Source organism: Passer domesticus, chromosome 25 (assembly GCF_036417665.1).
Source record: "Passer domesticus isolate bPasDom1 chromosome 25, bPasDom1.hap1, whole genome shotgun sequence".
Lineage (NCBI taxonomy): Eukaryota > Metazoa > Chordata > Aves > Passeriformes > Passeridae > Passer > Passer domesticus.
Window position 1 is genome coordinate 781064 of NC_087498.1, and position 25174 is coordinate 806237.

At 46.6% G+C, this 25174-nt stretch overlaps 1 protein-coding gene across 4 annotated transcripts in view; it reads left to right on the forward strand.

Moving 5' to 3' along the window:
* PPP1R12B (protein phosphatase 1 regulatory subunit 12B) overlaps positions 1-25174 on the forward strand; it is a 132631-nt gene that overhangs the window by 52713 nt on the left and 54744 nt on the right. For 2 of the 4 annotated variants that reach the window (XM_064399289.1, XM_064399292.1), the window contains exons 9-14: positions 1026-1135; positions 4167-4364; positions 5131-5213; positions 7340-7465; positions 13018-13203; positions 13722-13907. In XM_064399289.1, coding sequence (XP_064255359.1) covers positions 1026-1135; positions 4167-4364; positions 5131-5213; positions 7340-7465; positions 13018-13203; positions 13722-13907 — 889 coding nt within the window. The remainder of the gene's footprint in view (positions 1-1025; positions 1136-4166; positions 4365-5130; positions 5214-7339; positions 7466-13017; positions 13204-13721; positions 13908-25174) is intronic. The other 2 variants (XM_064399290.1, XM_064399291.1) reach the window with 2 other exon arrangements.

The window sequence follows — 25174 nt, forward strand, 5'->3', positions numbered from 1 at the left end:
ACCAAGAATATTTGTTACAGAAAGATTGATCTTCACACTCCAAGGTGCCATCCTTCCAGATGCTCCATCCCAAACAACTCCAAATGTGTAACAGCAGATTTTTATTCCCTGCACATAGGTTATTTGCTAGGACTGTTTGGGTGCTTATGCTTAAAGTTGCTTTCTTTTTTCCAAGCCATGACTGTGTGAGCACTCACAGCTATAAGGAAAGCTTTGATTGGTGGCTGTAGGTACATCATTTCTCAGGCAGGTTCCATATGCCTGGGTTTATGATGAATAGTCTGTCTCCAGCCTGTGCTCTCCTGTCAAGTGAACCTACTCCCTGAGTCACACTTTCTGCTTACTCTCCTCCTGGTAATGTCTGGTGAATGTTCTTCTGTCAAGCATATGCATAGATACAAAAAATGAATGTGATACTGGACAGCTGCTCTTATCTAACAAACAGGGAGCCAGCTGTGAGCTTGGACAAGGGTTGCTTAGCTTTCTTGGAGCCCAAGTAGGGGTTTTTGTTGGGCAGCAGTCCTGGCTTTCTGTAAAAAAAAAATGGATTTTGCTGCAGAAGACCAGAAATTCTGCCCAGCAGCCCAGGCAAGTGCAGAGAACTGTGCAGTGAAACCCAGCACTGGGCACTCAGGGCTGTGGGCTGTACCACGCTTGTGGTTCAGGAAGGAGGAACAGCCTGTGCCCCTTTTTATCCAGGGAAGAAATTCCCAGACAAGAAACAAAATTGTGAAAAACAAAAAACCGTGTGTCCTCTGCATGGAGCTTTCTGCAAAGATTTTGCTTGTCTGTGAAGATAAAGTACAAAAGCTTTGCCTGGAAAATGTGTCCATCCTATTCTTTAGGAAGTGGGAAGCTCCTTGCAGAAAGCCCTGACATCTGATAGTGCAGAAAGCACTGACATTTCTGTGATCCAGGGAGGTCACACAGCACTGAACTGGAGTGCAGACCACACTCTGTGTAAAGAAGGGCCTCAGAAGTGTAATACTGAAACATTTGGTTTCTCTTCTTGTTTAAAATTGTAGAGAGAAAGGAAGAGCCCTTTGCCAACCACTCCAGCCGTGAATCCAGGCCCAGCATCACTGAGCAAATGCCACCACCCGAGCCCAACTCCTTCACTGCATCTGCCAGAAGAGTAAGTGAATTTGGAATCAATGGGGACTCCAGTAGAGCTCAGAAGCAGAAGGTGTTACTGGGAGATGGATGCTCTGAAACCAGTCTTCAGAGGACTTTAAGACTTGAATTTAGAAAAGCCTGGTAGTATGAAATTCTGATAAAGATGAGTGTTAACAGCAGTGTAGGGACAATACAGTTCCTCTTGAATCTCTGACCCTCCAAAGCCAATTGTGGTGGCTACATGCTGTATGTGCTGTCAGTTCTGAGGGGGCTGGTGCCAATGTCTTCTCAGCACATCTGTCACCAGAGCTCATTTCTGCCTGTGTGCCCGTGGTGAGTTTGGCACCACCATCCAAAGTGCCTCTGACTTGCCAAAGCCAGTTGAGTCAGTGGTGTGATGTTACTGTCCAGCAAGCAGAGGATAGTTTGCATGTGGCTGGCCAGCTGGGCTATAAAACCTTTGAAAGGTGAAGTGGTCACTGAAATCTTATGTGACTCCTCCAGCTCTCAGATCACTGGGCTACATGGCACCAGGAGACTCTGCTCTGCACAGGACTCCTGTTGTATGCTGCTGCTTTCTTTTTGCACCAGACTGTGGAGAAAACAAAGCAGAGCTGAAGCGCTAGGTGCTTGTCGGGAGAAAGTGTTTCTTGCTTAGTCACAATGTTTTATTTTTCAAATGTAACAGAGCATAACCAAGATCAAATGAAAGGGAGCTCCTCTGGCATTGTTCGGCTCAGGCTGGCTTAGCAGGGGAACTGTTAGAGGTAGAAGGTGCTGGGAAGTGTGAGTACTGCAGATAACCTTTTCCCAGCTGCTGAGAAGTTTGGTCTCTCACTCCGTTGAGCTGTTTAATGCAGAAAAGGGTGTTAGAGTGTAGAAGCTGGCCTGTGAGTGAAGAAATTATTGATTTGACCTCAGTCACTTAAGATCAGCTTCTTTACCTTCTCTTACCTGTTTGATTTCTCTGTAGTTCTCTTAGAAATACTGGGCTTTAGATTGTGTTGCCCTCTATTAGGGCAGTTATTAGTATGTGCTGTTCCTGTGTTCAGAATTTATAGATGGCAGCTTTTGCTGTGGTTTTGAGCATGCTCTGAGGAAAGCATCAAAAGTACATGAAAATGTTTGAGCTGTGTGGCTCAGTAGACTGGCAGTGCTGGAAATGGTGGAGTACAGATTAACTCTTTACATCTGCATTGAAATGACACGAGCTGAAAATATTGCCCAAATGCTGGAGGGATAATTTCAGCTTGGCAGTCTTCACACAGTGAGTCTGAGGGCAGAGCTGTCCAGTAGCTCCATTTATTCTGAATGGTGTCAGATGGTTTGTGTCAGACAGAATATGGTATAATAATGCTTAGATCAGCTTTGATCAAAAGTCTTGTCTGCCCAGTGTCCTGCCCAACAGTGACCATCAGAAGCTACTAGAGAACACAGTCTTGCAGGAATTCCCTCCCACAGTCCAGCAATTGGCATTTCAGGAACTCGCTGAACCTGGTGTATTTTTTGTCTTCAATAGTCCCTGCAGAATTTTACTTTATGCAGTCACTTTTTGACTGGGATCCTCTAATGTCCAGTGGTAAAAAGAATCCTTCAGCTTAGTTAAAAACTCTACAAAGCTCCCTGTCCCATTAACAACCACACACTGGGTTTGTTTGCTGTCCCTCGTTCCTTTATGGGAAGGACCAAGGAATAATTGTTCCTTACTCACCCTTCTGTTGCCACTGAGGGTTTCATGTACCTTGGTCATATCTCAGCCTGGAGACTACTGATATACTAAATATCTCCTCATGCAAAACCTCTCTTGCTCTACTCATTCTTGCTGCCTTTCCCTGAACTCTTCCCTTCTTGTCAACTGCTGCTGAACCCTGGACCTGAGCTGTGTGTGTTACCAAAGGTGTGATTGTACTCTGCAGTGATACAGAGCCACAGTGGTTGTGTGTTTTGTATTCTGTACTTTTCCAAAAATTCCTAATAATTTGTTTGCTTTATTTCCTGTACAACTTGGTGCTTAGCCCTGCACAAGTATCTCCTGTGGTGCTCAGGCTCCATTTTTGAACAGCAGCGTGCAGCCTTTTTAAAGACTTGATCACTGTAGCTGAAGTCGTACATTTAAGCAATTGTACATTTAAGCAGTTGTGTCTTCAAGGACTAATATATGCAGGTCAGAAGTGCCTCATGTAGGAAAAAGCACAAAGGCCCATTCTGTGCTATGCACAGTTATCTGCCCATGGAAGGGGCCTTAGTGAGGCTGAAGGCCGACATCCTGCTCAAAGCAGGATTAAGCTCATATCATGTTGCTTTGTCCTACCTGAGCTCAGCTGAGTATTAAAAGGTCTCTGAGGATGGAGATGCTCTACTCCTTTACTCTCTGTCCCAGTGCAGCTTTGATCCTGCCAGGAGTTACGTCTCTGTGTCAGCTGGGATTTCCCAAGTGGAAACTTGTCTGTTCTCCTCCTTTCACTGTAGACTGTAGAGAAGTCTGGTTCCATGTCCTCTGTAAACCCACCCCTAAGTAGCGGAGCAATTAAATCCTGTCTTTGCCTTCTCTTTTCCATGCTGAACAATCCAGGTTTCCTCAGTTTCTTCCTTTACAGTGGTGTTGGCTACAGCTCCCTGGTGATCTCAATGGCTTCCTCTGGATTCCACTGGTGTGAGGGGTTTATTTGCAGCTAGTTCCGTAAGACCTGAGTATTTGTTTTTTGTATTCTGCCTTCACTGAATAATTCCCCTAAATGGGTGATAATAAAAGCTTCAATGTTCCTTATATTCTTTCCTCAAAGCTGGAGGAGGGCACTGTGTAGGCAAAGACCTGCACAATGACAGAAGATTGCTTTCATCTGTGCATGGGGATGAGGCACTACAGCAGTTTGCATCCCTGTGAGTTCACCTTGAGCTCTCCTGTAATTAAAGAGAAGCAGGGAATAAGTCATTCTGTCTTACAAGTCTAGCCCTGCAAAAACTGGGGCTTTTTTGAAACACTTTCTGAACTTAGAGTGGGCCTTGCAGTGCTCTTCCTTTCTCCAAATGTGCCATTTTCTCCTCCACAGTTCAGTTGGCTCAGCAAGTCAGACGAGCAGAAGGATGAGTCTCCTTCGTCGTGGCGGCTGGGCCTGAGGAAGACTGGCAGCCACAACATGTTGAGTGAAGTCGCTGCCACTCGTGAGGCACAGAGGGATAAAACTTCTTCTATCTATCGCTCCTCGTCCAGCCCTCGGATATCTGCACTGTTGGACAACAAGGAAAAGGTTTGGCTTTCAGCAGGGATATTTCAGGGTATCCACTTTACCCCACAGGTGTAAACCCCTTTCCCTTTTCGTTGTTGCTGGGGTTTGTGTCCATAACAAACAACGGTCTCTTTCATTCTTACCTTCTTTTTCTGTTGAAAAATATTTTCCTCCTGTCAGTTGTTTCTCCAGAACTGTAGTTTGGTGCCCCTTTGGCCTAATTCCTACTCAGTTTGGACCAGGCTGCCACTGAACAGGGGCTGCCAGTCTGGCACTGTTCTTCACCAGAAAATGTCCAATCCTGACAACAGCACATGCCTGCAGTGGAGATTCTCCTTCTCCATCATTTATATGGATTCCTCCTCTATCTACGAGCTGCATTTGTAAATCCCATCCCACGTATTCAGTAACTGTAACTTTTCTGCCCATGGGTAGATGCCTCATCCCAGGACGTGTTCAAGACCACCTTGGATGGAGCTTGGTCTAGTGGACTAAAGATCCCTTCCAACCCAAACCACTTCTCTGGTTCTGTGATTGACAAGTTATTCTCTAAGTTAGAAGATGCTTTTATTCACTACCATGGTCATCAGGAAATCCCTTTCAGAACTGATATTTCTATGCTGTGGTATGTTGCTTTAAGCAATATAAGAGAAGCAAGAAGTTGCTTTAAACCAGCTGGTAGAAGAATGCTTTCTTAGTTGAAGAGTTTGAACATGAATTTATTTACCACTGAACATGCTGGAAGGGTAAGAGATGTGTAGCTGAAGTTCCTCTTTTGCTTCACCAGGACAGAGACAACAAGAGTTATCTTGCCACCATAGTCCCCAGAAGACTGAGCAGTACGAGTGATACAGAAGAAAAAGAAAACAGGTGAGACTGGCTGAAGTTAATGCTCAGCTTCCATCCTGTCAGTAGTACTTCTGGAATATAATTTTTCTGTGGTCATGCTCTGTATATTTTCTCAGCAGTCTCAAGTACACAAGAATTCACAACATCAAGAGCCAGCTCTGTCTATAAAAGTTCTGGTACGTTGGTTTTCATTTAGGTGAGCAGGAATCAACAGACTGGTTCCTCCACCCCTGTATTCACACAGGCACAGGCTCCATTCAGGCATCCAGATTTATGGATCCTTTTTCCTTTTAATATGCAAGTGCCTCATTTTGTAGCTGCCACCTGCACTTGTAGTTGTCACTTGCTCAGCAGTCACCTTCAATCCCTTTGTTCACACCTCTGTCACTTGAGATTCACTCAAGCTTGTGAACTCTCCCATGTAGAAACTGTTTCATTGCATGGCTGTTTTTACAGTCGGTGTGTGTAAATGCCCCTGGTCCTAACCATGGTGTAAATGGTGTGTGTATGTCCAGGAATTCCAGATGTATTTGAGGAGCTGATCTCTACTAGCAGCTTCTTCAGGGGCCTTCCAGTGCCTAAAGTGGCTCCTAGAGAGCTGGAGAGGAACTTTGGACAAGGTCCTGGAGTGATAGAACACGGGGGAATGGCTTCCCACTGCCAGACGGCAGGGTTAGATGAGATAGTGGGAAGGAATTCTTGGCTGTGAGGGTGGGCAGGCCCTGGCACAGGGTGCCCAGAGCAGCTGTGGCTGCCCCAAGCCTGTAAGTGTCCAAGGCCAGGTTGGATGGGACTTGGAGCAACCTGGGACAGTGGAAGGTGTCCTTCCCTGGGCAGGTAGTAAGACAGGATGATCTTTAAGGTCCCTTCCAACTGTAGCTATTCTATGATTCAATTTCTACTGGAAGGAGTAAAATTTGACCTTAGCCTCAAGTCCAGCTATTTCCCCAACAGAGGAGGAAAGGCACATGCAGAGCAGTGGCTGTGAACTGTAATTGTTGGGCAGGAGCTGTGGCAGATGGCAACCTGAGAGAATTTCAGCACAGCTTGAGAATCTTTGCTGATCTTTTGCTGGAACATCCCTGCTGTGTTCTTGTTCACTCTCAGGCAGTCCCTGAGATCGAGAGTTTTGCAGACAATTTGTGGCTGTTGATCAGCTCAAGAAGGTTTGGCAGGGGTTGCTATAGAGTGGCACATCCCGTTGTAGGAGCGGACAAGTGTCCTTTTCTGGGTGGAGTTGGGACTGGCTGAGGAGTACTGGCCTTCAGGAACAGATGGTGCCCAGGCATGCTCTGTAGTACAGATTTTTTCCCAATATTCTTTTCTTTCAAAACATTTGGGTTTTCCTTTCTGGAACGCACACATGTCTTGAGAGAGCATCAGTCTAGGCATGACAACTGGAAATGAGAAATAATTGCATGCTGGTAGGGGAATGGATTAGTGCTGCATTGCAAGCTCCAGATCCTTTGCAGCACCAGCAGAGAGCAGGATACACTGCCAGAGTGTGCATTAGCATTAGGGAAAGAGCCCTGTTTTCAGATAACCAGGGTAAACAGGACTACTAGGAATTTCTTGATAACTTGTCAAGTAGCTTTAGATACTGTAAATATTTTGTTTGTTGTTTTCTGCTTCATGATTTTGTGGTTGACCTGGTAGTGCTGAGTTAATTGTTGGACTCAGTGATCTTAGAGGACTTTTCCAAGCCTATTGATTTTGTGAAAGGCTTTGCTGGGCTGAATTGCTTTTGTCTTTGCCTGGATACCTTGAAGAATAAAAGCTTCCCTGCAGTTCAATATATACCCATTTATACTTTGTTGTTTGATACAGACAGCAGTGAGAATATTAAATGACATTATTTAATATGTTAAATAACTTTTATGGACAATCTGAATTTCATTTGCAATTTTCTGACTAAAAAGGATCTTGTTCCCCTTTATCCCAAACATTACATCATCTGTGGTTCTTCAGTGAGCTGGCAAGAGCAGGAGCTGATGTTAAGGCCAGAGCAGGTGATTCTCTGAGCTGTGTCACCTGAACAATGAAGCACGTAGGTGTAAGGGAAGGATCTGTGTTGTGAAACTGTGAAAGAACCAAAAGCAGACTCCAGAGGTTTTTCTGAGCAAAGGCTGTGCTGTGTCCTGCTGTAGGGAATCTGCTGTGAACCTGGTGCGGAGCGGCTCCTACACGCGGCAGCCCTGGAGGGACGAGCCAAAGGGAAACGAAGCTCCCCACTCCGGTGCACCCACTACCTATGTATCCACCTACTTGAAAAGGTATGTTCAGGTCTCTCTTCCATGGGTTCTCAGGCAGTCAGAACCACTCTTAACATGCCTCCCACACCTCAGCCTCCTGCGTGTTGCCTCCTGCATCTTGTAACTGGCCTTGGGACCCTCTTCTGCTGAGAGCAGGAAATAAAAGATTTTTTAATATTTGTCATGCTAAATAGTGTTTTTAAAAGCTATAATTTTTATTAATTTGCAAATTGCTGGACTGAATTTAAATACTCTTCTTCACATAATTCAAATGCAAAGTTTTCTCTGTTTAATGCTGGTGTTATGGTTAGAGATTAAAACCAAAATTGATCATAAAAACAGATTAATGTAATAAGAATCCAAAAGCGTTGCGCAGATAGCTCTTGGTGAGCAAGTTATAGCTTGTCTCTAATTTTGGTTTGTATCAGTCCATGTTTATAGAATTATCAGAAAGTGGCAGTGATCTTGTGCATGATGTACAGCACTTGCTAAGGAGTAAAACTGATGCTTCTACCATTGATTTATAAAGCAGTAAGGAAGCAGTTTGTTCACAGTATGTGTGAAGTTGTAGAGGCTTATTATTGGTAAAGGAGCCAGGAAGAAGCAGGAAAGCAATTCCTGGCAGAACTCCTGTAACTGCAGTGTCAGGGACCCCTTGGGAGGCAGAGCCTCGGTGTCCTTGAGGTGCCACCTGACAGCTCTCTCTGAGTGAGCTGAGGCAGCCCTGCTCTGGTGGGGCAAATCGTGCATTGCTGGGTTTTCATGTGAGCAGGAGGATCAGCAGTGCCAGCACCTCACCTTTATTTCAGCTGATACTGAAGACCATCAAAACAGCCTGTAGTAACCATGTCACACTGCAAATCCACTGTGTTTCTGCTTAAGGAAAACGGCAGCAATAGCTTAAGGTTTTAGATTGAGATTCATGAGATTCTACGCCCTGAACTAAATAAGTGTCCTGAAGTCAAGACAATTGCTTGAGATACTTGGGAAGAGGTAATTTGTTCCAGTGTTTATGCTGTGTTTATGTAGAGGTAAGTGGTGCTCAAGGATGTGTGTGGCCAGTTGCTGAGCATGTACAGATTCATTGCCACAAAAGGTGAAGCAGCCCCTTCAAGCAGAAGCTTCTGCTCTGCTGCTCCATTCTGGTGACTTCACAGCTATCCTGGGACGTGATGACAGCCCAGCCTCCGTGGCTTGTCTCTCTCTGAAGCTGGACAAGCTGCAGCTGATTACATTGGAAAACTTTAGTCCCTTGCAGCTGGCACACCTGTGCTGCTCCCTGAGCTGAGGGACAGCCCAGTCACTCCCAGGCAATCTTTACAAACATTGCTGGTTAATCCCAGCTAATCCTGCACCAGATTTAGTGTTGCACTGCACACACTCACTGTATTTCCTTGGTTACACTGTACAGAGAGTGAGGAAGGTTTAGGCTGCATTGGGAGGTCACTAATACTGAGTTCTTGACACAGGCTGAATTCTGATCTTTCATAAGATAGTAACTGGCTCACATGCAGGTACAGGGAATAGCTTTGTCAGGTAGGAATAAATGTGCTTTTAAAGGAGAGATCAATGGGTTTGCATTTCATGTACAAACAGTAAAACCATGATCAATTAGACCTTTGTCCCTTACAGTTTTGTGTAGGAGAGCACAGTGATATTGAATACAATTGTATTGAACTTTTGATTTCTCCAGCCTTGTGCATCTGCCCCTAAGATGAAGAAATGAACCTTGTTAGACATAAGCATTTTGTCATTTCCAAGTATTAGCAAAACTCTCAACCCAACTGCAAAAGGTGAAAGCTTCTTCTTAGAGAGGAAGAATTCAAGGGAATATGACATGCTTGGATGTCACTGAGGGGATGACTGTATACATCTGCAGCTCCCCTTTGCCTCAGCATTTGACTGATCTCCATAAAGATCACAATCTGGTTTCGGCTGGAAGGGACCTTAAATCCCATCTCCTTCCACCCCCTGCTGTGGGCAGGCACACCTTCCACAAACCTGGCCTTGAGCACTCCAGGCATGAGGCAGCCACAGCTTCTCTGGGCAATCTGTGCCAGGGCCTCACCACCCTCACAGGGAACAATTCCTTCCCAATATTCCTTCTAACCCCTAGTTATGTTCTTTATGATGCCCCAAACATAGAATGAACAACAGCAGCAAATCATCTTTAGAGGAGCTAAGAGCTGGCTTTTTCTTTTTCTTTTTCTTTTTCTTTTTCTTTTTCTTTTTCTTTTTCTTTTTCTTTTTCTTTTTCTTTTTCTTTTTCTTTTTCTTTTTCTTTTTCTTTTTCTTTTTCTTTTTCTTTTTCTTTTTCTTTTTCTTTTTCTTTTTCTTTTTCTTTTTCTTTTTCTTTTTCTTTTTCTTTTTCTTTTTCTTTTTTCTTTCTTTTTCTTTTTCAACAAAATAACTTGTAGCAATGTTACAAATGTTCTTCAGCTTTAGTTGAAGCATATATTGATGATCTCTCTCTCGTGGTACTGGCAGTTGTCCTGCTTTCTCTGCGTGTGCCACTAGCTCAGAAATCAACAGAACCCTGCTCTAATATCCTGGTGTCCATTTTAGTGCGTACTGGCCTTCAAAAATCCAGGTCGAATGAAGGGATGTGGAGGAAAACTGGCATAGCAGGTTGGATTAGTTCAGCATCCTGCCTTAGACATCAGCCAGAAGTGCTGCCTCCCAGGAAGGGCTCACCCTGGAATGAAATCCTTCCGCCACACAGTTTCTCCTGCATTTCGCATTGATGCAAATACCTCCTTGCTGGTTCTGGTCACATAAAAGCCATTGCAGTGAGCCAGGACAGCAGTCCCTGCAGCCCAGACTGTTTCTGACAGCAGCTGGTTTTGAAAGAGAACTTGAAAAAGCCAGCATAACTTCCAGCAGTTTGCTACCTCCCACACTCTCCTTGCTTCCAGCAATCAGGAATTTAGGAGCCAGGGGTTATATTTAACCATTGTTCTTAATAGCCACCACTGCAGCCAACTTCCATACCCAAATCCTAGTTTGATCTCTGCAATACCTCATGGCAGTGTGTTTAAAAAAACAGTTATGTGCTTTGTGCAAACCTTTTTTATTACCACATGTGGAAGCTGTTTAGGAGTGTGAAGGTTCTTAAGTAAAAGTTTTTAATGCCTTTAAAGTATTTCTTAAAGTCAGAAGTATTTTTTATTGCTTTGAAATGTTGCTTTGCATTTCGTTGCTCATTCCCTGATGGTTCTGTTGTGATGTTAGAGAATGAGGAGCAGTGTGTCATGTCAAAATAATTTTTTATTTCTGATGTTGAATTATTCAGCATAATTTCATAGTCCTCCTTTGCACAGGCTCCTGTGTACACAGCTGTTAATTAACAGGATTCCCTGGCTAACCTTTATATTGCAGTTTTCTGGTCCAGTTCAAATCAAATGTGAACAATGGAGTAAATGCCTTGGAGTGCTCCTCTCACTGTGCAGTGCCACCCATGCAGGAGGACAGTCTGGGAGGTGGATTCCCACAGAGATGGCAGTGCCTTGGCTCCCTTTGGAGCAGGAGTGTGTTCCTGGTGCTCCAGCACCACATTTCTCTGCCCATGTGTGTTGGAGCTGGCGTAATGCCATCCCTGTGCCCTCTTCTTCCATTCCTCCTCCTCCTTTCCTCTTATCCCCCACATCACTGCTCTCCCAGGCACCTGGTACTGCTTCCATCCTCCTCACCCATTGCTTTTCCCTTCTGAAAAACAATCCTTGTCAGGGCTTTTTGATAATCCTCCTGCATCCTCCCTTCCTGACCAAGTTCCTTCTCTCTCTTGCAGCCACCCTTGTGCCCCAGCCTCCCTGCCTTGGGCTCTCCTAGGATGGTGCCACATCAACTCTGTTCCCTCAGGGCTGCCATCACCTTTTCCCCTGCTGATCCTCTCCTTCCCTCCCCAGACACAGGCTCCCCTGCCCTCCTCTCCTCCCAACACTCATTTATGCAACTCCACGGCCGCTTGCTCCACATGCCCACCCCAGCCAGGCTTCTCTTCCCACTCCCACCCTCCTCCCAGCCCATCTCCAGGGCTTGGCTTTTCCCTCTGGAGCAGAGAGCCAAGAAGGGAGGGACTTCCTGCTCCTGCATGCTCCAGGCAGGGCTAGCATTCCAGAGAAAGCTCTGTTTAGGGTCTGGCAGAGGTTGCTACCTGGTGACAGTGACTTGCTTGTTCCTGTGTGACCTGGGTATGGCAGGCAGCCATCAACTGGGGAGCCCAAATGGGAGGTTCCTCCCTGTGGAGGCCTTCCAGGATGCTCTGTTGTCCCGTTTGGCTCCCCAAGGACCAGCTGCTCATGCTGGGCTTGCTGGGGGCCTTGGCATATAAAACTGGCTTGTAAATTGGGTGCCTGGGTGAAAGGACTGGATCCTTTCTCTGGCCTCCTGTCCTTGGCTATGGTCCTGCCCCTTCCCAGTGTTATTTCAGCCTCAGGCTGCTCTCTGGATTCTTACTCTAGAGTAGACTTCCAGTTTCATTCTGTTGTCCCTGGCTTTCCCTAAAACCTGCAGCTCTGTCCTGGCCTGCTTCTTTCCTCTAGGTCAGCTTTTATTCCTGTGCAACCACTTTGGTCCTTGTGCCCTGCCATGGGAGCCATTAGGACGCAGAAGGTGAGAGCCAGCCTTCCTAGCCTTTGATCCTTCAGACAGTCCAGTCTGACCAGGCATGCCAGATGCTGGGAAAGGTGTGGCAGGGCCCTAGGAGCCACTGGATTACTCTGTGCAGGCAGTGAGCAGCTTGGGTGCAGGGCTTGGACATGTGTGAGAAGGAGATTCTGCCAGACTTCATCAAGTCTGTTTTCAGAGATATGCAGCTTTTCCCACTAGAATGGATTCTCTGTCCCATTAGGGTGGATTTTCTCTCCCCTTAGGCTGGATTTTCTTTGAAAAAGTGAAAGGGTCTATTCTTGTATAAGAGCCCTTTTTGTTTCCTCCTCCATCTTCTCCAAACTATGAACACAAACACAGCTTTTCAGTAAGATTTTCAGGACTTGCTTTAAACTGGCAAAATATTATTTCCCTTGCTCAATCTTGAATATTTTTGGACAGCTGTGCTAGCTATTTTCCAAAAATACAGTTTGTGCCAAACGTGTCTTAAAGAAAAGTAAAGCCTGAACTGATCATCTTTGCCAAAACTTTAAGCCACTGGAAATAAGTTCTTAAAACAGGAAGTCCTGGACATCCTCAGGTGTGATGCAGCCTGACCAGCTTATGTCACTCTATCCTCTCCTGCTTTAAACATCCTCATCCTTGCACCTGCCTTTCCCCAGGGCACAGAGTGCTCCATATGCCCTACTTTCACTGCAGCAGGGTTTTTTCCTTCCCTGATCCTCCCCAGCTCACCCCCATGCCATTATTCTCTTGCTGGAACTGAGCTGGGCTTAGCTAAGCAGGGCTCTGCTGGCACTGGCCTGTGTGGGCAACCAGTGACAGCTCCGCTGCTCTCTGATCTCCTTGCACATGTTTTGCTGCCCTGTGGTACCTCCTCCCTTCCCAGCTGCCAGCCCAGCTGTGGGATGTGCTGTTGAATATTTACTGTGCTCTGAAGGACGTGATTTTGTGATGTTTTACAGTGCTTCATTTGGTAGAAGTAGTGACCTGAGCAGTCCCTACATTTCAGCCAGTCGCAGTCCATCTCTAGCTACCTCACCCACTGCCATTGGCTCATCTACCTCCCCAGGCACCCCGTGGCAACCTGTCTCTTGCTGCCCCACATCTCTCGGTGTGAACACTCCTGCTTCAGCCCGCCACAGCACCAGGTAATGGCTCCCAGAGACAACGCTCCAAAGTCAGCATTTCGGTTGGAAGTTCTGGAGTGAATTAGGGATTGGATGTGTGCTTCCACATGGGACGTGCTGATAAGCAATTCCAGAATGATAAGCAATCCCAGGATGGTGGTGTTGGACAGTCTCAGTGGTGGGTGTGACTGGCAGGCAGGTGACAGCCCCCAGTGTGTCCCTTGTGCCCTCTGTCCCTGTGAGCTTGTGCTCAGGCTGCCCTCAGGTGCTCAGTGGAGCTCTTGGAGTTCCGTCCTTCTGCTTTTTCACCAGGTACATTTTTCTGATCATTTTTGCTACTAACAGGGATGTGAAGGCTATTAATTCCTCCTGCTCATTCTTCTTCAAGTTTTGTAAAATTCATTTTACTGTGGCTGTTCTCTACAAACACATGACTGTAAAGTGAGGAGGATGAACTGTCCATGCTCCGTCGAGGAGGTTGGACTTGGTCAGCACTGGAGTTCACTTGCTTTGCTTTCCATATGTCTTCTCTATTTCAGAGCCCCTTTCAGGCAACAAACTGATTCTGCTGTAGAGAAAAACACAGAGGGCAGCTGTGCCAGCACCCCTCTAGGTGTAATCACAAACCATGCTGTGCTCGGCGCTGCCAACGGCACCGGGAATGCCGGGGCTGCCTCCGCCCCGGGGAAGGACCTCTCGGCTGAGGAGGCCAGGGAGCGCAGAAGGTCAGTGAGGAGTGGGCTCTGCTGGCCCTCTGCGTGGGCAGCTCTCACGTGGTGGTGATGGTGGGGGTGTAAGAACTGGTTTTCAGGTGTTCCATGAAGTTCCCAGGCGCCTGTCCCTACTCTCTCTGAAGGTTTTGAACTGAATGGTCACTGGCTTGTAGGTTAAATTTAGTTTCATAATTTTCTACTTGTCTCTTCAGCGTCTCAGCCTTTTTCTTCAGTACTAATCTCAGCCCATCCCAGTGTGTTTGCAGGGACACACAGCAGAGCAGCCACTCGCAGTGGGTTCTGTAAAATGAATCCCATCCTAAAAAGAGCAATGCACTGAGATACATTCAGATAAAATCTGTCTCTCTGATTCAGCTCAGCTGTGTTTACTTATGCCCTGATGGAGATGCCTGTGCTGCAAAGGTCCCCCAGGTTCCCTTTACAGTTAGTGGGAGAAAACAAACATTCCTGGGGTGTGTAGGTGTGTTACACAGTAGGAGATGGATTTCAGCAGCAGGTATGGCTTTGATTGACTGGAAAAACCAGAGGCAGGAGACTGCCATGTGCAGCTGAGGCCATTCCAGCAGTAGCAGCAGTGGGAATGACTCTGACTCCAGCTGGTGGTATCTCTTTCTTATCACATGGTGTTATTTTAAGACTGGGGAAATACAAACCTGGGGTGACAGAGCTCTTTCCAAAGGAGTTCTACCCAATGCATTAATTACAGAATATTAAATGATCCATATATTCTTCCTGCAAACAGGTTAACTTTTCCAAAACCTGTCTCTTCTAATGGCATCAGTGAAAGCAAATAATAAAAAATAAAATGCAGTGATGAACTGGGTGTTTCTAACCAGCAGTGAGTTCATGCAGAGTACCCAGTGCTTGGATTCTTCCTAACTGTCATAGTGATTTATTGAAATACAACCCTTTCTGAGTGCAGATAGTGCTCTGACACATCTTAAATGGCCTGAGGCTGAAGGATGGCAAAAGCAGTAATGGGAATTATCAGCTTACAGGGCTAAAGGTGGTGGGGCTGAGCTGCTGCTGTGCTGTTGGAAAATACTCAAACTTGTAATGGTGCTTGGGATTTTTTTTTAACCCAGAGCTTGCACAGGGAGCACTTGGAAGGCACTAAAACTTCAGCTTTGTGTGCAGGGACAGTTTGCACTAGCCACTGCAGGGTATCTTTGGTGTGAAAGCACTTGGGTTAGCCCTGGAAGTGCCTCTGTGTGCTCCTGTTGCATTGCTGGAGGTCACTTGGCTTGGGGTCATTTACAATTGAATCGAGATGAGCTGCCAAAAGATACTACCAGTGCCCAGTGAGGTTGTGCAAGAGGACAGAGTGAGTATTGTGCTCTCAGTTCTCACTAAAGACCTTTCACAATGGTCTCTCCATTTTAGCAAGCCCAGAATCAAGTTGCAGAAGCAGGTTTTTCCCTGCAGAAGTGGGCTGTTCAAAGTCCCTCCAGACTTCTGGCACTGTCTGCAGATAAAGAACTGGACTGGGATAGTTACTTGTAGAGGTCCAAAAAAGCATCCATTAATATTACTGCATTGGCATTTACTGCCAAATCTGTTTCTATAAATAATACAGAAGATCTCTTTGTCTCCTGCATTTTTATTAGAGAACCATCTCCTGTGAATTATGGTAATGTAAAGAGAAAACACCAGAAAATTCCTCCCACCTTTAATTGATGCTTTCAGACTACTGAGAGAAAAAAAGCCCAGAAATTATAGATTGTGCTCATGGGGGAGGAAACCTTACTGATGAATGTATGTCCTCACAGTGGGATAAAGTGACTGGGAGCTACCTGCACATTGGAACTAGGACACATGGGCCCAAGGAGACAGGAGAAGTCACCTAAACAGGAAAAGCTTATTAGGGAAGGAGACCAATTCCAGTAAAATAAAAAGGCAAATGGCAAACAGTTGTCAGGGCAGTGCTGTATGGATTTCAGTTCCCAGTGGCAGCTGTTGCAGGAGTACTCGGGCTGCTTCAGTGTTTCCAAAGCACCAGCTTGCTCTTAGCAACAAAAACATAAACAGGCTGATCATCTAATTTTAGATCACAGGGATATCTCCGAACTTGTGGCCTTAAAATTATCTGTGTGAAGCCAAAAGCTTAAAGCAGAAGAGGCTGCTTAGGGCTCTGAATGAACGACTGGCATAGTGCTCTGGAGTGCTGGTTTGCATCCTGTGGTGGCCAATAAGCCTTACCCTGCCCCACCACAGTTTGACCCATGGTGATTCACCTGCTCCCTGTTTTCCAGCTGAATTGGTCAGGCTCCAGTAAATGCTGGGAAATAGTGTAAATTACAGGGGGGAGGAAAGAACAAACAGCAGAGGGGCAGTGGAGCAGAGATCCATTTGGGGCGTGCGATGCCACATGGTGCCAGCTGGACCGTGCCCGGTCAGGGCTGGGGCCCGGCTGCTGCCCCCTGTGTTCTGTGTGTCCTGCTGCACATGCCAGCCTTCTCTGTGTCCTGCTGCACATCCCAGCCTCCTGACACTGCCCCCTGTGTTCTGTGTGTCCTGCTGCACATGCCAGCCTTCTCTGTGTCCTGCTGCACATCCCAGCCTCCTGACACTGCCACCTGTGTTCTGTGTGTCCTGCTGCACATGCCAGCCTTCTGTGTGTCCTGCTGCACATCCCAGCCTCCTGACACTGCCCCCTGTGTTCTGTGTGTCCTGCTGCACATCCCAGCCTTCTGTGTGTCCTGCTGCACATGCCAGCCTTCTCTGTGTCCTGCTGCACATCCCAGCCTCCTGACACTGCCCCCTGTGTTCTGTGTGTCCTGCTGCACATGCCAGCCTTCTCTGTGTCCTGCTGCACATCCCAGCCTCCTGACACTGCCACCTGTGTTCTGTGTGTCCTGCTGCACATCCCAGCCTCCTGACACTGCCACCTGTGTTCTGTGTGTCCTGCTGCACATCCCAGCCTTCTCTGTGTCCTGCTGCACATCCCAGCCTCCTGACACTGCCACCTGTGTTCTGTGTGTCCTGCTGCACATCCCAGCCTCCTGACACTGCCCCTATGTTCTGTGTGTCCTGCTGCACATCCCAGCCTCCTGACACTGCCACCTGTGTTCTGTGTGTCCTGCTGCACACGCCAGCCTTCTGTGTGTCCTGCTGCACATCCCAGCCTCCCAATGCTCCTCTGCAGCACTGCAGTGTGCTAATGCTGTGGGCTGGAAATGTGCCATCTCCCACAGCCAGTGCTTGTGCCAGGCAGTTTCTTTTGGGGTTTTTTTTTTGGGTATTTTGGAGCTGCTGATGATCAGTGCGGTCTGGCCATTTGGATGATCTCCTGCCAAAAGCAAATTGACTCCCATTGTCAGTGTGTTTGTCCACTGAACTCAAACAGCCCTGGCTCTGCTGAGTGTGGATGTCAGCTGTGTGGATGTTGTGCCTACAGTAGCTCACACAGGCCTGGTTCTTCCTAGGGCAGAACTAATAGCTTCCTCATTTCTGCTGGGTGCCTGTAGATGGTGGAGAATGGGGGTTCCTGTTGGTTGTAGCCCAGTGCTGGATTATCCACCTTCATCCAGGGTGACAGCGGCCTCTAGTGCCACCAAAAGCTTCTTACCCAAGTTCTCTGCATCCTGTCTGTGCAGATTCATTGCAGGGCTCTGCTCACGGCTTCTGCTGACAGTCCTGCACTGCAGAGTATTCCTGGTGTCACAGGTCTGGCCTGCTTGGAGCTGTGTCCCCTGGGTTTAGGAAGGGGCTGCAGGAGATCCTGCTGGACTGGCATGTCATTTGAGCCATGAGATATCTGTGCTGGAAAGAAAGTCTGGGAGATCTGGTTGAAGCTTTTCGTACTCTTCTTATGGAACTTTTACTTCCCAGAGCAACTGGAAATGTGACCATGTAGCCCACGGCTGGCATGTGGTGAGACGTGCTTTGCTTGAAAACTTCTGAAAGGCAAGTCTGCTCTCAGTTATGTGGCCAGTTTGAAAGGACTCTTGAATTTGAAATGTCTCCTGGTTTGCCAAGAATTAGGATTTTTTTTTTACCCCCCCACCACTGTGTTTATACAAATTAATTCTGCCATTGTGTGTGTTCTTCCTGTTCCTCGGGCAGGTTCCTGCAGGGTGGTTCCAGTACTTGCCATCAGAAATACTCTTAGAGACAGGAAACTCCTCTCTCTCCTTACTTGTTAATTTATTCTGACCAGTTTCTCACATAGCTGTCCAATCCCTGGAAGTGTCCAAGGCCAGGTTGGACAGGGCTTGGAACAACCTGGTCTAGTGGAAGGTGCTCCTGCCCATAGCAGGGTGTGGAACTAGATAAGATTTAAGGTCCCTTCCAAACCATAACACTCCAGGATTCCGTGACAAATCAGAGTAGGAGTGAGGTGGACTGGTTTTCTGGGCAGCTTTGGGGCGGGTGGCTCTGCTCAGCCCATGCCTTCTTGCCCTCTAAAGTCTGCCATAGAAATACTTTTCAGCTGAAGGAAATTCACTGACATGCCGGGTATCTGTGTTTGACAAACAGTTCTGTTTCCTGCTTCACTCCCAAGAGGAATTCATTTTTCATTCTAAGGATCCAGCTGCTAATTATAGTAGCATATATTATTAATATATTAATAACTGAATCCTCCTCCACCAGTACTGTTAGATGAACAATTTTTGGCAAGTCCTTTTTCCTCATGGTTCTTGTCCTGTGGGCATTCTGAGAGTGTCTCCTCTAGGAAGAGCATGGATGTGTCACCTGATGTGTCCCTTAACCCTTATGATCTGACAAATGGCATAAAGGACCCTGATCTCTGTGAAAGTTAAACTATGATAATTGCATTCAAGAAGTATTTAAATGTTGCTTGAGAGGAGCTGGCAGAAAGGGCTGTGAACAATAGCTCACTGCTGCCATATTTTTAATAGCATTTGACTCTGTAATCCTTATCACTGACTGATGCAGAGTGAGTGGTCTTGATCTCCTGGGAAAGGTCCCTGGGGAAGCAGAGCAGTGGGATGCTCATGCAAGGAGCTGCTACAAGGCAAGGGAAGGATTCCTGTCCACACTACACAGTGGACAACAAGAAGTTAAGAGCTTGCTCTCTCCTGTGAAGAGCTGAATGATCATCTGGCACCTGCTGTGACAGCATTTCCCTGCCACTGCCTCTGCACTTAATCACTTTCAGATAAAGTTGTCCCTTTTTTCAAAGGCTGCTGGTGCAGCCTTTGAAATGGGCTGACGTGGGAGGGCAGGAATTCTGCTGGCCTGGGATTGTCCATGTTGGGAAGAGGCGAGATTGCTCCTGCTGGATCAGAAATCAAGCTGCATTTTTATTTTGAGTAAGGTCGAGGTGTGGGCCGGGGTCAGTGTGGTTTCCTGCAGGGGTGGCGAGCAGGTGTGTGCTGCATGCTCAGCCAGCAGGGCTTTATCCACCCAGGCCTCAGGGGAAGGGGGGAGGATATTTTGGCATTTGCTTTGGGCGGAGGAGCCCAGGCTGTAGGTTGGCCTGCTAACAAAAGCAGGAATCCATGCAGGATCCTTCAGGAATGGTCAAGAAAAGGAAGCAGGGACCACTTGAGCTAAGCATTGTAAAAGAACTGCAGCTTGGCAGCGTGGAGCAAGCAGCAGGTAAAACTGCCTTTTCCCCAGCCCTGTCCATGCCCAGTGTGTGTGCAATTCCTCTTGGCTTACTAATGGGAACCACTGCCCTGCTGCTCGCGCTTCACCCTCGCTCTAATAGCAGAAATGGCACCTTCTGGCTCCAGTGCCATCCCAGTGCCACTGCCTGCATGTTTAGAGTCTGGGCTTTACTAACTTTGACAAAGTCAGCTACTTCTCTGTGCCCAAAATGGCTATTAAAGCCAAGGATGTACCTGAAATATTTGTAGAGATCCTGTGTGTCACTAAAGCTGAGAGCTAGTTCAGCACTAAATCAGCTAGTCTGTTAAATTCTGTGCCCCACGGTATTGGCCTGGGGATGTGACAGTTGGAGGAGCCAAAGAAGCCAGGTAACCTCCCTGGCATTTCTATTTGAAAAGTCTTTGTGCAGACTTAATCTCCTGTACCTGAGAACAGTGGACACTGGAAATTGAACTAAAGCCACTGGCTAAGAAATTGCAATGTGAGCTCAGTAGGAAATGGAAATCTTTGATACATTATTAATATTCAGTGATATTTTGCATAATTCAGCTTGGGCTGATCTGTGATCCTGTTGCTTGGAGCTGCTCAAGCATCTCCTGCTCCCACAAGGTGGCAGTGGAAGGCTGCTGGGATGCACTGGCAGGCAAACATATTTGGTTCAGCAGCTGAATTTGATCACCATCAAGTTTTGGTTTTACTTTATTTTTTTGTTGCAGAAGACAATTTCCCAAACACTCGGAGTTTTGCCAAGTTAATTTTTTTTGTTTCCCCAGGGATTTTCTGCCCTGGAAAATTTCCTGTTTCAGACTGCAAACTAGCTTTTGGGAAAGCTCTAACAGGTCTGCTTAAAGTTGTTGAAAATGTCAGATTGTACTGGTTCAGTTGCAAATGAGAGGGATGATGGCAGAGGCAGGACATTGGTTTCCTCTACCAGTGGCAGGAAGTTCCATCCTGTTCCAGTTCCTGCAGCAGATTTTTAATGCAAGGATGCAGCTCCTGAGAACTGCAGACGGTGTACCTTGTTCACTATCACGGTGATAACCCACTCAGTGCTGTGTATTGACACCTGAAGTCCTGTGCTGAACACAAACAATTCCAAAATATTCCATCCTGGTAAGCTTTGTGCTTGTGATGGTCACAGCTGACCCATTCAGTGACAGGGTCATACTGTCAGTTCAGGTGTTGTTGGCTATCTCTGCTCTGGGGTTGCAGCACTCTTTGCTTTTCTCTTACAGAAATAATTCCTGGATTGGTTTTTGTTTTTAGAAAAGTAAGTGTTCTCCTCTTCTGGCAGAAGTTTAAATGTCTGAGTTCACAGCAACAGTTACTGCAGCCAGCTTAGGCATTGTAATCACTGTGATATTTTTTGCCTTTTCACTCTTCACCATAATGCTGAGTGACATTAATTAATGTGAAGGGATTACATAGATCATTAAAAGCTTCTCATGTATGTGCTGACTCCTCCAGCCCCAAACTTGGTGACCTCGGGAGTACCAATGCTGTATTTCATTCCTCTGGCAGAGGGTTTGCAGGGCTGTGTTCCCAGCTGGATCTGCCACCTGAGCACTCCTCACCTCACATTGGAGCCATCCAGGCTGCCAGGGAAGCACAAGGAGCTGCCATGGGGACACGGCACAAAAGGAGCAGCTCTGCTGTCTGAGGGGCACACACAGAACTGAACATGGAACCCTGGAATGCTGTGGTTTGGTTTGGGAGGTTGGTCAGGATCTTACAGCTCATGTCATCCCACTCCTGCTGTGGGCAGGATGCCTTCCACTAGAACAGGTGGCTTCAAGCCCCAACCAGCCTGGCCTTGAGCACTTCCAGGGATGGGGCATGGGAAAGGACCAAAATTATCCTGAACTCCCTGATGGGAAATGTTCTTGCAACCTCAGCTGTCGTACCTTTAATCTCACCCCATTGTAAATGTCCCATGGAAAGAGGAGTTCTGCAGGTATAAAGGGTGATGGTTGTTGTGATTAACAAGTGGTAAAGATCACAAGTCTCTTAAACTCTTAGATCAGCACCCGAACGTGTTGAGCAAAGCAGAGCTGTGGGAAATAAAGAAGTTAATCTGCTGCTAGTGAACATGCTAATCAACCTGCAACCAAAGTTTCAGACACTGAAACTTGCAGGAGCTGAGAATTCATTGTCCAGATTGAAACACAACAGCTCCCAGCAGCAAAAGCCTGAAAATGGGGAATTCTCAGCCAAGCCTTTTTGAGCCAGCTGTGAAAGGCTTTAGGACCATGATCTTTTTATCATTCTGTCTTCAGCTTATTAAATAACTCTGCATTGTCAGGCTGTCTTCCCCCCTCATTCCGAGCTCCAGCACTCACAGTCTGATGTGTTGTCCTTCTCTCCTGCCCGCAAGGGTCTCTCAGAGCACATCCAGCTTCTGGCAGTTTCTCTAAGGACTATTTCCAGTTGCAGTGGGCTGATGGGCAGAACATGTCAGCACAGGGATAAATTCAGAGAAGAACCAAACCTGTTGCTTGGATAAGAGAGCACGAAAGTTTCTTTTTCTGACTGTTTCCATGTAGCTGCTAATGATTGACTTGCTTCTGGGGACATAGTTCATCTTCTAACTTAAGGAATTGTATTTTGGGAACTGCTGTCAGCATTGTTGCCTGCAGAACTTGCACTTGCTTCTCCTCCCTCCTCCAGCTTACGGACAGTTATTTGCTAATGGCAACTCTCCAGTTTGTAGGAATGCATTGCTGGGATGCTGTACTTTTCCAGTTGTTTCCAGGAGAACAGTACCTGTATTTGAGGCTTTTGCTGACATTTTTTTTTTAATCTTCCTTTTTTCACAGTGCATGTGAGTTTTTAATATAGATACATGTATATATAAACATATATGTGTGTGTGTATGCCTGATAAATAGATACATGTGTGACAAAGACTTTTTAAATCACTCCATATTTGGAATAGGGATACTATACTCTTCTTAAGGAGAGAAATTTCAAACATTTTAAGTCTGAGTAGCCACATAGCTTTCCATGTGGTGAACACACCTCCTTGTGGACAGGGAGCCAAACCTGTGCCTGGCTCCCCTTACCTGTGTTACCTGGATGTGGAAGAGCCAGAAGTCTGTCCTGGCTTTCAAGAAAACTGTCACTGTTGGTTCTAGTCTAATGTGTGTAGTTCAGAGTCACTTCTAAGATAGAAAGAGGTGAGAGGATTTGGAGAGGGCCTAGAAAGAGCTTTACATCAGAAGAGCCCCATTAAGCCCAGCTCCAAGTCATGACCAGCAGAGCCTCATTTCCAGAGACTGGGGAAAACAGTGATGATGAACCAGTTACTGAGTGCAGTTCATGTTCTTACTGTGCTGGCTGCAGGACCTGGATTTATTGGAGAAAGACCTGACAGGGATGGAGGGAACCTGTCATGGCCCAATGCAGCGACAAGAGAGCAGCTGTAGAACTTGGTGAATGTTTAGCTTCCAAATTTGTTGCCAGGTGTTCTTAGAATGCCAGAAAGGTTTGGTTTGGAAGGGAACTTACAGCTCATCTAATTCCATCCCCTGCCATGGGCAGGGACACCTTCCACTAGACCAGGTGACTCTAAGCCCTGTCCAGCCTGGCCTTGAACACTTGCAGGGATGTGGCAGCCACAGCTGCTCTGCCACGTGTAAGTGATGTAAAACTCCAGGTTTTGCACATTCTTGCTGTTCCCTCTGGGACTTGGTGATGTTCTGCCAAAGGACTCCATGGTGGTGAATGGTGTTTGCCAGAAACATTTAAAGCTCTGAGAGCCTGAAGGAGTTCAGGATGGCAGGATGGAGACCAGTGTCATAAAAGGATTGTCATATGACTGTATGTTTCTTGGAGAAACCAATCTTCTGTTCTTGTTGCCCATGCACCAACCAGCAGGGCATTGTACCTCTCTTTTCTGCATCATTCACTCTTGACTTGGGAGGGATTTCTCCTCACAGTATTTTCTTTCCTTCTGGCCAGCATTCTCTAACATACAGATTTGCTTCTGTATTCCTGGTTTACTGGCCTGTATATCCAGCCTTCCTATTTCCTGGTTTGAATCTCCCCTTCTATTAGAGTTGTATTGCAGCTCCTTTTGCCTTGATGTCGTGATGAGTAGTTGGGATCCATTTGAGTTTTACACTATCCTTGATGAAACAGTTGACAGATGAAAATAGGTGTTTTCTTGAAAATAGGCAGAATTAAGTGGGAGCCAAGTTCATCAGTCAGTTACCAGATTTTTTTCCTAGGTAATATACAAACCAGAAGCCTGTAGCTCTGTCAGAGCAGCAGGACACACTTTTCGCTGTTTGTGGGAGTTGTAAACCTCTGCAGTGGTTTTGTTAGCTCTCACATACACATCTTGAACAATTTCTATTTTTCTCCTTGAACTTACAGCCAAAACTCTGGTAAAAATCTGTTCTGCTTTATACATGCCTTCAGCTTGGTGTGATGGCTGCTCTTATTGCAAGTATTTTTCAGAGAAAGCTTATTGCAAGGAAACACAACACATAGGGCCTTTCCTTTGAAGATCTGCTTTGCCCCTGAGATACTTGCTTGAATTAAGAGGGTGACACAGGCTCTGCACTTGAGACAGCAGCATGTTCCTTTAAAACATAATTAAAAACTCTGTGGCTTGTTCAGAGGCTGCCTCACACCCCATTTGGTGCTTGTGCCCTGCAGCCTGCTGTGCTCTGCAGTGTTTCTGCTTTGGAGAGCACTGTGCTGCTGTGCCTGTGCCATCCAGCCCAGCCCTGAGCTGCATCCCACTCGCTGTCTCCTTCCTGTGCATTTGTTCTCTCTCTCTCTTCCAGCCCATTTAGCACACTCTGGTCTCTCAAAATTCAGTTTGTAAGCAAAGTGACACATTGTAAAAAATCTGTCTTTCCTCTGCCTTCCCCCAAAATTAAAAAGCAAAGCACACAGGGTCCCAAGCAGGACACACCTGGGCCTGCATTGCCAGGCTGCTGTGTGCAGTTGCAGGTACTGACAGCAGAGCCCCTCCTTTGGTCCCTAGAGCAGGCTGTGTCTGCTCCCTTGCAGAAACCAGCTCTGTCACTGTGCACTGGCTCTGCTGACTTGCCTCAGAAAATTCAGTTATCTCATGCTGTAAATGGCTTTGGGTGAGCTCCAGGAAGTGATGAATTGTGTAAATGGAAAGAACCCAAAAGTTGGTGAATGATTGCGGCTGTGGCCCAGGCTGAGCCGTGCTGACCTGCAGGATGTGCTCAGCTGAAGATCAAGTCCCTCTTACAGGTTGGACTCCTAGAATGGCTAATGATGCTGTAAGATGGCTGTATTTTTCTATAAATTCTGGGGGAGCAGAGGGGAAAAAGCCTGGGAGGATGATGGGGTTAAAGACCCAAAATGGTTTTTCTCTTGCCATACCCACAGCAAAGCTGTGGCTGAACTGCACCAAGGAAATCCAGGAGCCTCCTACAAGTGCCTGGGCTGCCCCTTCTGCAGAGCCCCTCCCCACGCCTAGGGCTGACCTGGTCCCCATGGATTTACCAAACCATTCCTGAAACTCATTTGAAAACCTGTTTTGTCCTCTCTATAGGTGTAACTCCTATATACCTGCGTCCTCATTGCAGAGTAAATTCCACTGATTTAAATTCCAGTGATTCTAAGCCATTGCAGCAAAGTGCCTGCTGTACTGAACTACAAATTTACTTGGTTTATACATTTCAGGAATTTATATTA